The sequence below is a fragment of the Sander vitreus genome, chromosome 20 (genome assembly GCF_031162955.1).
Source record: "Sander vitreus isolate 19-12246 chromosome 20, sanVit1, whole genome shotgun sequence".
NCBI lineage: Eukaryota > Metazoa > Chordata > Actinopteri > Perciformes > Percidae > Sander > Sander vitreus.
Window position 1 is genome coordinate 17,090,239 of NC_135874.1, and position 12,818 is coordinate 17,103,056.

At 40.5% G+C, this 12,818-nt stretch overlaps 1 protein-coding gene and 1 pseudogene across 2 annotated transcripts; both read left to right on the plus strand.

Moving 5' to 3' along the window:
• Positions 1–1,626: 1,626 nt before the first annotated feature.
• LOC144535170 (delta-like protein 4) lies at positions 1,627–8,620 on the plus strand. Its single transcript, XM_078277484.1, has 11 exons — positions 1,627–2,078; positions 2,175–2,426; positions 2,967–3,024; positions 3,536–3,799; positions 4,579–4,639; positions 5,061–5,191; positions 5,293–5,462; positions 5,716–5,935; positions 6,048–6,789; positions 6,951–7,059; positions 7,209–8,620. Exons 1-11 carry the CDS (start codon positions 2,025–2,027, stop codon positions 7,212–7,214), a joined length of 2,067 nt encoding a protein of 688 aa, XP_078133610.1. The 5' UTR covers positions 1,627–2,024; the 3' UTR covers positions 7,215–8,620.
• Positions 8,621–8,741: 121 nt separating this feature from the next.
• LOC144535599 (glutathione-specific gamma-glutamylcyclotransferase 1-like) lies at positions 8,742–10,995 on the plus strand (annotated as a pseudogene). The gene is made up of 4 exons (XR_013503677.1): positions 8,742–8,746; positions 9,373–9,538; positions 9,676–9,711; positions 10,164–10,995. The product of XR_013503677.1 is annotated as a glutathione-specific gamma-glutamylcyclotransferase 1-like (transcript).
• Positions 10,996–12,818: the final 1,823 nt, after the last annotated feature.

Consider the following 12,818-nt stretch of genomic DNA (forward strand, 5'->3'; position numbering starts at 1 on the left):
TGTATGAAGGGAGGGCAGGAGCTCATGTGCACTGTACACTTGTCTCTACAAAAGAGATTAATGGGGCTCTAGAGTCCATAGCAGCCATATAAACTAGTGAGATCCCCTTAGATAAGTGCATTAAAGTCATTTTTAATACATAACACAGAACAGGAATACAGGATTAAACCACTGTACAGGGCAGCATTGGTCCTTCACAGGATCTGTGTGATTCAGTCAATGGTGGGAACGCCAAATACTTCAATGCGGCAGAGCTGTGAGATGTCTGAGCCTCTTACTCACACTGCTCTACACTCAATAGTCCATTGTCCCTGCCCAAAAGTGGAACCTCAAACCTATAAGTCAAAGATTGGAGATGAAGTCAGCTCGGTACGAGAGCTGTTCAGCCGGACACCTTCATGGCCAGGGAACAGTTCCTAAATCCTGTTCCCTCCCTGTAAATCCTCCCAGACAAGTTAGCCTGTTGCAGGGGTGATAAAGGTAACAATTCCCGTGCCCAGCATGTGATAAAAAAATGTATATTTGAATTTATTTGCTTAGCAACCTCTATATACTGTTAAACATTTTTCTTTCCCCTCACTGAACAATTGTACATACACATGAAAGAAGATGTCTTTTTTTCAACTGGCTCTAGTGGATGTTATTTCAACAAACATTGTTAGGCTTCATGAAGGATACAATCTCGACTTTAATTTGTACAAATTTGCTTCAACTGAGGGCATTATTAGTTATGATGCTAAATAAAGTGCCTGAACAGCTGGGTGCTTCCACTTGTTATGGTCTTTTTATTAAGCATAATAAACAAAGTAAAATATATGGTGTCGCTTCCCCTCATTCTACAGTATAATCAACACAGCGTGTGTGTGTGTGTGTGTGTGTGTGTGTGTGTGTGTGTGTGTGTGTGTGTGTGTGTGTGTGTGTGTGTGTGTGTGTGTGCCATGTGTTTCTGTGTGTACTGTGTATCTATTCTCAAATAAGCTTTCCAAATGATTATAAAAATATAATAAAACAATAAAGTGTATTTAGAGCATCTGAGTAGTAACCCATCTTTACTCATTTACAGTATATGCGCCAAATGTTTGTAAAACGCTGGTTCCTCAGCTGATTTATGAGTGAGACCATATGTTTGCAATAACAATGCATTATCATACAGCTGTGGAGTTATCTCCCGCTCAGTCCTTTCTATCTAAAATAAACACAAGAAACAAGAGAGAAGGCTGCGAGGTCACAAGCGTAAAAGGCACTCAGGGCATCCAAGCGTGTAAAGACGCACAAACAATCAGTGATCCCTGAAGAAAATGTTCCTAGTTCACTGAAGGAGCCTGTGTCTTTGGTAGCCAACGGTGAATTTACTAACCTGGTTGACTTGCTGTAGATTTTACAATAAATTATTTTACCTTAGTTAGTTTTTTGCAATGTTGGTTTTAATGGAAGAACAAGCTGCCGTCAAAGCGCAAAACAATTGCATTTCATTCTGGACCAGGTGAAGCAAAGACAATCTCCTCCGAAATTATAACGAATGATGATGAGCAAAAAGAAGGTGGAGAGCAGAGTGGGCGGTGTTTAGTGACTGACAGTGTCTGTAATTGCACCACACTGCGGTATATAAACTGGGAGGAACGTCAAACATCCTTCACTGGGAGTCACTATGCGCTGATGCTCCGCCACATGCTCGCATCACTGTTGGCAACACAAGCCTCGCATCAGCACAGCAAACTCAAACAACATCTGACCGGCACGATGGATGGGCAACATAAAGACCGCAGACAGACTCACTTGTGGATATTGACGTTACTGATATGTGTCTAACCTCTAGCACTGGATAACTCGGTCTTTTCCAGCTTCTTCTTCTGGATACGGATGTGGAGCTGGATCTTGTCCTACAGGCTTTGGAAGAAGGATTATATTTATTCTGATCACTTTATTTGTCATCACTCCGTTTTCGCCATCACCACTTGGAATAGGAGCGTTTTTGTTGGAGGACAAACTAATTTTTTAAGGATACGCACATCAAACTCTAAAGGATGGCCGTTTGGTTCACCTCTATCCTCGCAATAGTTGTAACATTATTTACTCAGGTAACCTGTTTTTTGTATCTTTGCAAATTAGGAAATAATTATTTAAGAAACAAATGTTGCATTATTTTGTTGTGCTTACTTTTTGTATCCTTTTAGGTTCTGGGATCAGGTGTGTTCGAGATAGATCTCCATCACTTTCAGAATACTAAAGGTTTGCTGGCAAATGGACTTAGTTGCAGCATGACTGGCTGCAGGACTTATTTCAGGGTTTGTTTAAAGAACTTCCAGACGGTGGTGTCTCCTGGAGACTGTATATTTGGTAAAGTCACCACACCTGTTCTGGGCACCGACTCCTTCAGCATCCAGCAGGACGCCAGGCTGCGTCTGCCGCTCAACTTCACCTGGCCGGTAAGAGCACCTGTCCTGCGGCGCGGAAACCAAACTAATGTGTACACACCAAATTTAATATAATTTTCACAGTTTTTAGTAATTCATTTAAAAGAAAAAAACAGACTTCCTCTTAGTGACAAAATTACCTTTCAAATCATTAATAGCCTATTTTCTCATTTTATTATCTACATCAAATCAACGCAAAACGATGTACTGCACTATTACTTTTAGGTATCACATACATTTTAAATGCAGACACAGAAATGTGTTTTTTAAAGACAAACATTGTAGATCAGATGTTTGCTGGTTTGCTGCATCCATATGTTGTCCACGTTGTGCGTAAAGAAAGAATAGAGCATTAGAAAGCATTTAGTCTCATACATTTTGAAAATTTCACATGAAATGTAGCCTAAAACCTAAACCTAAAACTATTGTATAATGTTTTTGAGAACCACTACATCAGTATGTTAGTGAAACAAAACAGAAAATAGCTATGTAAATGCATTTTATATATTTTCATGTTTTTGGTGACGTCTATTTCCTCATTCGTCCCCACAGGGTGCTTTCTCATTAGTTATTGAAGCCCGGTATTCTCCTGCAGCGGACCGACCTGAAGGTGAGGAGACGTGCACTGCCTGTTCACCACTAGAGGGAGACATGCCATGGATAGCCTACATGACTTATTACCTATCGCACATTTAATCAATAACCCTCACTGAACGTGCTGCCAAATCTATCTGGCATTTTAAGCGTCATGGGTCCGTGTTTTTTAGGATGCCTTATGAGTCACACGACAATTCTTCACAATCAAATCTCTCCAACACAATTGCACTTCCCTTGTTTTATTTTTGGAATGCATGGGAACGTGTACAGGCTTGAGTGAGAATATGAAACTTTGCCAAAAAATCCCATGACAACCTTTTCCTGTATTTTACACCTTTTTGTTAGGTCCTTCATAACGAGGAATAATGGTCACATGTGAGATGATGAGGAAATTTCAGTGTACATATTGTGCATTGATACACAAATCACTGGAATAATTGTTAGATTTATCAACTACACCATGAACTGCAAACTGTTTCTGCTTTAAAGTAATCTTTATATGTCTGATGTTCTGTTCCTCACAGATACCACCAACCCTGAATTCTTGATTAGTTCTTTTGCCATCCAAAGACAGTTGGGAATAGGGCGTGAGTGGTCCCCGGATGTGCAGAGGGGGACGCAGACGGAGCTAAGGTACTCATACCGGTTCATCTGCAATGAACATTACTACGGGGACACTTGTTCCAAAATATGCTCTCCGAGAGACGACCATTTTGGCCACTACACCTGCAAGCCTGACGGGCAATTAGCCTGTCTACCGGGATGGAAGGGAGAATACTGCCAAGAACGTAAGCAAGAGTAAAGACACATATGGACACTTTCCTTTGTTTGTGATAAAAAAGTCCCAAGGCAGGTTTTAGGCGAGGGTACACATTGCTCCATAAAGGAGCTAAAAGTATATAGGCCGTGACTTAATTTACAGAACATCAAATATCCGAGAAACAAAGGTAGGCCTACAATTTATGGGTACCTTGTTTTATTCTTCCACCAATTTTTCCTTAAACGTTAAGCTACACTGCAAAGTGACATATAGCCTATTATACATTTCAGAATAAATCCTGTTTAGAGCTTTGATGTCTAAATTACCTGTTACATGATCACAGGTGTGTATTTTTGGATGGCAGCCAAACTCAATCGGAGAGGTGAAATTTGACGACTGAGAACACACTTGGTTTGCTTTCTCTGTGGGCGCGTGCGGTTTAATCCAGGCGGCGGTGGTCGCCCAGCAGCGCGCGCCGGGGTTAATCGCGGCATTATCGCACGCCACGCGCCACTAAATTGCGGGCTCTATTGTTGAAGCGGTGTAGGGCAGCAGCTGCAAACAGGGCTGCCTACCGATAACAATGGGGCAGCTGTCCTGCTTTTTTGAGAACAAGCATATGCTCCACACTAACCAGCAGTTAAACACCATCAAACCATGCGAAATCAATGTCACATACACAGAGGTGACAGGTAACAGGTTTTATTGTGCGATGAAAAAAGAAATTAACAGTGATAAAAGTCTTATTTACAGTTTGTTATGAAAGCCAAATCAGATATCTAAATATCTTGTTTTTTTTTTTCTCAGCAATCTGTCTCGAAGGGTGCAACGAAAGAAATGCAAACTGCACATTACCTGGAGAGTGCAAGTGAGTAATTACTTATGGTTTTTCATAATTTTCTAATTAAATGTTCAATTCTGTTCAATGGTACCCAGGGATCCACAAACTACTAAAACACAATAATAAACATTTACAATGACTGCAGAAATAACAACTTCATTAAGAACAGATAAACCAATAAATAATATATTAGTGCCTAATTATGTAACAAAAGGATAACGTTGTATTTGATTTTAGGCTGTATTTCTTTGTCTTTCTGTTTTAAATCATCCCTAGGATTATCTCTAGGATTATGACATAGTGGATAAAAAGATGACAGTTTGTAAAATATGTATTTTTTTTCATTAGGTGTTGTCTCTGTCATGAGTGTGCTAAAGGGGCAACAGGCCTATGAGGGTAAAATGCGTATGAGCCAACAATCATGACATACTGTTTTATGTGTGAACAGATGCAGAGAGGGCTGGCAGGGACTCTTTTGTGATGTGTGTAAACTCCATCCATCTTGTAAACATGGTACCTGTATAGAGCCGTGGAAGTGCACCTGCAAGGAAGGCTGGGGAGGCATCTTTTGTGACCAAGGTGTGTAACTACCTCTTTGTACTGTAAATAAACGAAAGCTGCTTCAAATGTGGTGCCTCTTTTTGTTCCATTAGTAACATTTCCCACCCATTTGTTTGCAGATCTGAACTACTGCACCCATCACAAACCCTGTGCCAACGGGGCCACGTGTATGAACACAGGCCAGGGCAGTTACACATGCACCTGCATGCCAGGCTTCACCGGGGTTAACTGTGACTTGGAGGTCAGGGAGTGTGACAGCCAGCCCTGTCGTAACGAAGGCCACTGCCTGGTGAGTCCGGAAGTTTCTCTCTCTCCTTTCCCACAACACAGGCTTTCCTGTTTTTGTTTTTGCCTCAGTCTATCTGCTAGTCCAGGAGGATGCTATCGATTGTCAAGTCAGTAGATGACCCAGTTCACAGAGTTTGCACTGTAAATAGAATTCAAACTAAGGATAATGGGGCAGTCGCGAACAGGATATGATAAAGAAAACATCTGACAGGGAGCTTTTTGATAACTTTCCTTCTTTCTTTCTCCCCCTGCAGGACTCTGAGAATGGCTATAGGTGTGTGTGCCCACGGGGGTTTGAAGGGACACACTGTGAACACAGAATGCTGACCTGCGCAGATACACCCTGTTTTCATGGTGGCAATTGCAGAGAGAGGGATAATGGAAACACTTACATATGCGAGTGTCCAGTAGGCTACACTGGACTTAACTGTGAGAAGAAAGTGGATAAATGTACCTCACTGCAATGCACCAATGGTAATACATCACTGTCTCTACATGAAAAATGATTCTTCCCTTTCTGTATGTTTGTGTTAAATAGAATTGCAGTATGAGGAAGGCTTCTATAATGTTGTTTTGTTTTGCATAGGTGGACATTGTGTGATCCACGGTAACCTCCGGCTGTGCAGTTGTCGCTCAGGCTTCACAGGTCTGCGCTGTGAGATCAACATCAACGAGTGTGCCAGGAACCCTTGTGCAAACGGCTCCACCTGCATAGACCGCATCAACGACTACACCTGCACCTGCCCCACAGGGTACACAGGCCGCCACTGTGACAAGCTAACAGACCGCTGTGCCTCTCAACCCTGCATGAACGGTGGGACCTGCAACATTGGAGACAAAGGCCAGCCCACCTGCATCTGCCCTGCCCATTACAGCGGCCCCCAGTGCCAGTCCGACGACGTGGCTTTTCTCAACACCCCCAGCCCCAACATAGGCTGGGAGTCCAGTGACACGTTGAGCTTGGCAGCCATCTGCTTGGGAGTAGGCCTGGTGGCTGTTGTAGTGTTTTTCTGCATGGTAGTGGTAGTAATACGTCGCATCAAAAAGCAGAGAAGCAAGGAGCAGGACTCAGAGACCATGAACAACCTCTCCAAGGTTGACTTTCAGAAAGAGAACCTCATCTCTACTCTAGAACTCAAGAACACCAATAAAAAGGTGGATTTGGAGGTGGACTGTCCCAGGGAAAAGTCTAATCACAAACACATCAACCACTACCACCTGGACTATAAAACCTCCATGGGGTACAATGATGAACTGTCTTTTTTGGACAAAGATGAAAACTGTGAAAAGACAATAGACGAAAAAAAGCATTTGAGTAGAATGTACAGGTACGTGCACATAAATGGGTTGAATGAGCAGTTGATTAATGTTTCTGTCACTTTTACCAGAAAGATTTGAATATGTTAACTAGGATCAGTTCATTGACGTCAATGTGAGATATTTTGTTTTTTGTGCTCAGTAACTAACACAATGCATCTTCACTCCACAGTGAAAGACCAGAGTGTAGAATATCAACAATATGTTCTTCCAGAAATTCAATGTACCAGTCTGTCTTTGTAATAGCAGAGGAGAAAAACGAATGCATCATTGCAACTGAGGTACGTTTTCTTTTTCCTAATGAAAATATTTTCCTTTTTCTTTAGAGCATGACCTTTATTATTAACCAGAAATAGCATTTTATTTTCTGTTATTTTAGATGTTACATTTACTGCTAAAGTAGTGATTGAGCTTTTTTCTTCTTTTTCAGGTATAATAAATGGAAGATATTATTCACTGTCAACATTGGATTTCTTGTGGACTGTTTACAAGTGTGGAGAGACTGGGATTTATTTAAATGCAAGTTGCTGCTCTTGATACATTTGATAACTGGATGGAGCCGGTGAGATCTACGATATTCATTAGAACTGAAGCTACTAACCTTTGTGAGAATGTAAAGACTGAAAAGACTATAAATAATGAGCAAATCTGACTTGTGGATGAGCCTTTGATGTTTTTGAAAACAAGCGCTTGTCTGCTCCGTCCAAGTTCATCCAAGGGCAACAGGCCGAGATGTTTATGCCTGCGTGTTGATTAGAGGACTATCTTGATGTACTCCTCTCCACTTTATTGCAGTAATCAGCAATCAACAAATCAACTTACTGCCAACTAGCATGTGGAAGGAGCCAGTATTTTCCATTTTTTTGTGGCCTGCAATGCACTATGCAAAGAAAAATCAGCATTGTGCTTAATCAGAAAGGGTCATAAACTACTGAAAACGGTTCATTTTTGAAAGATATTTAGGGTTATCAGTTTTGTAAATCCTTTTTATTTAAAGAATGTATGCAGCCTAGATCACAAAGCCTTATATATGTGTTTAAAAGCATGTGCCCCGCCTTATTCTGAGTCCTTTGCACAGCAAAATGAACATAAAAGATCAAAAGATGCAATATGCTATAGCGCCATGCATAAAAACTCATGATAAGGCCTTGTTTTACCTTATGCAAGATCACCCTTAAATGAAGACAAAGAAATACATGAACTGACTATCGTACCAAGGACGCCTTCAAAGGAAATTACTGAACCAATAATGTTATTTTGTAAGATTAGTATTTCATTAGTAATTTAAAAATATGAAGCATTGATCTTTTTCTTTCTGTGTTTTATAAGATTATTTTGTATATACTGTATATTTATATGTTGAGATTAGAAGTATGAATTGTACATCTGTTTTTAAGTTGTTGCCCAGAAAAGGTGAATTTATTTTTAAAGTTGTGTTTTATTTGTATTATTTTTTGTTATAAAAAGAAACAATGAACACATATCTGCTACACCTTTTGTTTGTTGGTCTTCAATGGTTGAGTGTATGTGTGGTCAAATAGAGATCCTACTCTAAATATCGGAATCATCTAGAAACGTTATGTGTGTCAGTCGGTGTGGAAGTGGCTTCATTGTCTATAGATAGTCATATTTGGCCTGGTAGAGTTTCTATGATGCCAGGTCTACAGTATGTGCATGTCATCTGTGTCAGTGTGATGTGAAATCAATGTGCTAGCAATCATTCAGTGGACACTAGTGTAATTGGAAGCAATGTAAGGAAATACTCAAACAAAAAGACATATTTAAAAAACAAACAAAAAACATCTGTATGTGAAAATAAAGAATCTGTTTGGTCCTTCTACAGTACGTAACTGCTTCTTTGAACTCTTACTGTATTTTTAGATATCACCGAGGAACAAAGAGACTAGATATGATCTCTGGTGATAAGCTATCTCTTATGGCTGCGAGCTGAAAGGGGGAGGGGATGGAGTGAGATGTGAGAAACTCAACAAAACATGGCATATGCTTGCACATGTGTCAATAAGGAAATCTGCATATGCCCTTTCACTACTGAGCACAGCAAACAGGGGCCCCACAGCCCAGTCACTGCCAAGGCCCAATGAGGCAAAGAACCATAACAACCCAGCAGACACCAGCAAATTCCACTGTCAATATGACCATCTTACATTTTATTCACTTCAACTCCTGCAGCTAATAATAGGGCATCAGATTGAATGCAGAAATGTCTTGTCGTGTTGCTACCACTTGAGGGCAGTAAGATTTGTGTGAAGTTGGAAGAAAAAAAGAGTTTCTTTCACAACTTAGCTGATCAAATATAATGCACAGTAAGTGACAGGCGGGGGACAAATGATCTCAAACAGTCATTCATAAGTGATCAGCCTGTGCTAGACAGAGCTACGGTGGCCCTGAAGTGCAAATCACAACAGCAAATAGAAAAACGCAACAGCAAATCATAAAACACAATGGCAAATAGGAAAACAGAACGGCAAATATGAAAACACGACAGCAAATAGGAAAACACGAATTTGCCGTTGTGTTTTCATATTTGCTGTCGTGTTTTCCGATTTGCTGTTGTGTTTTATGATTTGTTGAAGTGTTTTCATATTTGCTGTCGTGTTTTCATATGTGTGGATATTTGGATATGGCTCCTTAGTGTGGAAACCTGATTTTGCATACAAGAGGAGCAAAGTTGGCTGCATTAAAGGATACAAAAGGCGCTTCTGGCATGGAGACGATTTTTATCGAGGGGACAAGGAAAATGTGAGATTCGTAGCCTCTAACATACATTTTCTATTGAATTGCTCTCATATTTTCTGATGAGTTGCTTTTTAGTTTTTTTCTGTTTATTATGTATTACTTTGTGTAGTCATGTCCTCACTGCCCATTGCTTTCTACAGCCAGGCAGAGTGGCCACACTAGTGGAGGATCAGGAGGTAAGAGCCCAGTTTATTTTGATCATATATACAGCACACAGTAGTGAATCCACTTTCTATATTCCTACCATTACCATTTTATGACAACTGATAACAAAAGTGAGAAATATCATTTAACCCGATCAGTATTAGTGAACATAAGCAACTGTCCCAAAGAGCTGGTAGAGACAGTTTTCAAATGTGCAATTTTACAACAGCTAAATACCCACACAAAAAGACCTACCTTACAACCTACCTACCTATGCAATATTTATATAGTTGTATATAATATTACATGCAGTGATGCTGTGAAACAAATACTGGGTAAACCCATAACCATAACCTAAAAAGGTACTTTTCCAGCTGTGAATATGTCAAATGAGGTCTTTTATATGTCGTACTTGACATGTATAACATAGTGTACTGTATTATTTATACCATTAACATTCCTCCTCTACTTGTTTTTCCTGCAGGCTTGCACATGGGAGTAGCCTATGAGGTGACTAACTCCCAGATTGAAGAGTCCCTTCAGTACCTGAACATGAGAGAGGTTGTGTTGGGGGGTTACATAACAGAGATGGTGGAGTTCATCCCTAAGGAGAAGGGTGAGGGTGCTCTGTTGGCCCTCGTCTACATCGCTACTTCTGACAACCCCATCTACCTCGGGCCGGCCTCTGACGAGGATATCGCCGCCCAGATTGCCATCTGTAGAGGCAACACGGGCCACAATATTGAATACCTGGTCCGCCTGGCATAGTTCATGAGGCTCTACTGTCCCGAAGTAGAGGACGAGCACCTCTTCTCTATTGAGGCAGCTGTTCTGAACATTTTCCACCATTGTGGAGGGATCAAACCCCCAGACCAAAAGTCCCTTCTGCTGGGTGCTTCATAAAAGACTACATAAGGCACTCCACATCATAAGAATGTTAATGTTTTTTATACTAGGTGAAAGGGAAATGAAGTCCTGCAACCCATGTTTAAGGGTATTGGGTGCTTGAAAGATGACTACCTGAAAAAAAATATAACAGCGGTGACATTTTCTGTGGCTAACAGGTTTAGGTCTTAACATAACCTCAACGAGACCTTTTGATCTTCTTACTTGACACATTTCTACTGTGTAAATTTTAAATGATGTTGGCTTTATTACATACTGTATACAAACTCCAGATTCAGGTGGTGCTGTTAAAACATCACACTAAGAGATGAATACAAAATATCTTACACCTTTGTTGTAAAAGGCTCTCAGAAACAGTTGTATACTTTGTATATTTTTTAAATGTATTCTAATAAAAACACTGAAATCTGCATGAAGTGAATAGTGTTTGTCTGTGGCTTATGCTCACACGAGTCTCCTATAGTTATGTTTACAGTTGAATGCTTGATCGCATGCCTCATGCTCCCACATCACGTGGCCAAGGAATGTACAGCTGGAGCCTCTCATAGGAAATGCTGCATTTTTCCAGACTTGTTAACTGCACAGAATGAGCAGCTTTTGCTATCTTTTGTGCAATTACACTGTATTGTATACATTCATTTACTCTATAAAATGTTTACTCTGGATGTTTTGTGGAGGTCGCGGCTGTTCTTTGCATTTCTTGAGTTCATTCTCACAACCAGCAGGCTATAAAAACATTTTCTTTCATGATGCCAGGATTGCCAGGGTCCTAATCTCTGCCAGGCCAGAGGTGAGTTGATCTTTAAAAACTCCTGTTGTGCCTTCAAATGTTCCTTAAACACATACAACTTTACTATTCTGGAATTGTCAGTGACAACAAATATGCATGCAAACATCTGGAATATTTGCATTTGATATAACGGTGATCCTAAAAATCAAGCAAAAATCATGCACTGCTTGTAAGTAATGTCAAGTAGTGCTGGAGTTGGTAGGCATCTGTGTATTAAGAGTGCACACAGTCAGCTATAGAAGAAACCACAGACCATGGAAGACTGCATGCATGCTCTTACAGTACAGAGTGGATAGGGGTTGAGCGGGGAGGTGGGTTGGTACAGATAGGGTTTCTTTCCCTTTCTGGACTTTGATCAAGCTGCAATAACATGTGCACATGCCACATGTCAGATTTTTAAAAAAGTATTTTCATCCATGGATAAACAAGTAGACATTTTAAGCTGCACAGTTCTGTGTTCAGTTCAGTTCTACTTTCCTAGAAATCAGCCCAAAATTAGGTCAAAGGTTCGAGATGTGAGACAGAGCAGCACAGGAATGTACAGTACAACAAGAGCTCACATTTACAGATCATGTACTGTAAAAAGACATGGACAGAAAGTCTCCTGGTATGGACAGATCACTAATCTGTCATCACATAACTAAAGCATGGTGTCCAGTGGTTGTCCTTTTCCTGGAAACAATGATAAAACGATATATGGGAGAACAGTTTATGGCTCCCATGATGTTGCTAAATCATCACTGAAAAAAATAATACGCCATGTTCTGTACTGTCTGGGACACAGTGTTTCGTTTTCAAACACAATGAGATCATTGAGACAGACAGTGAGGAGTCAACAACACAGATGTTTGTTTGTGGATTCCTAGAACATGACATGCTAGCAATCATTCAGTGGACACTAATGTAATTGGAAGCAATGTAAGGAAATACACAAACAAAAAGACATTTAAAAAACAATCAAAAAACATCTGTATGTGAAAATAAAGAATCTGTTTGGTCCTTCTACAGTACGTAACTGCTTCTTTGAACTCCTACTGTATTTTTAGATATCACCGAGGAACAAAGAGACTAGATATGATCTCTGGTGATAAGCTATCTCTTATGGCTGCGAGCTGAAAGGGGGAGGGGATGGAGTGAGATGTGAGAAACTCAACAAAACATGGCATATGCTTGCACATGTGTCAATAAGGAAATCTGCATATGCCCTTTCACTACTGAGCACAGCAAACAGGGGCCCCACAGCCCAGTCACTGCCAAGGCCCAATGAGGCAAAGAACCATAACAACCCAGCAGACACCAGCAAATTCCACTGTCAATATGACCATCTTACATTTTATTCACTTCAACTCCTGCAGCTAATAATAGGGCATCAGATTGAATGCAGAAATGTCTTGTCGTGTTGCTACCACTTGGGGACAGTAAGATTTGTGTGAAGTTGAAAGA

Bases quoted from the DNA above. Each gene is read 5' to 3' on its own strand.
- LOC144535170 (XM_078277484.1), top strand. From the start codon at position 2,025: ATGGCCGTTTGGTTCACCTCTATCCTCGCAATAGTTGTAACATTATTT. The intron at 4,640-5,060 runs GTGAGTAATTAC...ATGTGTGAACAG, and splicing joins ACATTACCTGGAGAGTGCAA to ATGCAGAGAGGGCTGGCAGG. The intron at 5,936-6,047 runs GTAATACATCAC...TGTTTTGCATAG, and splicing joins CTCACTGCAATGCACCAATG to GTGGACATTGTGTGATCCAC.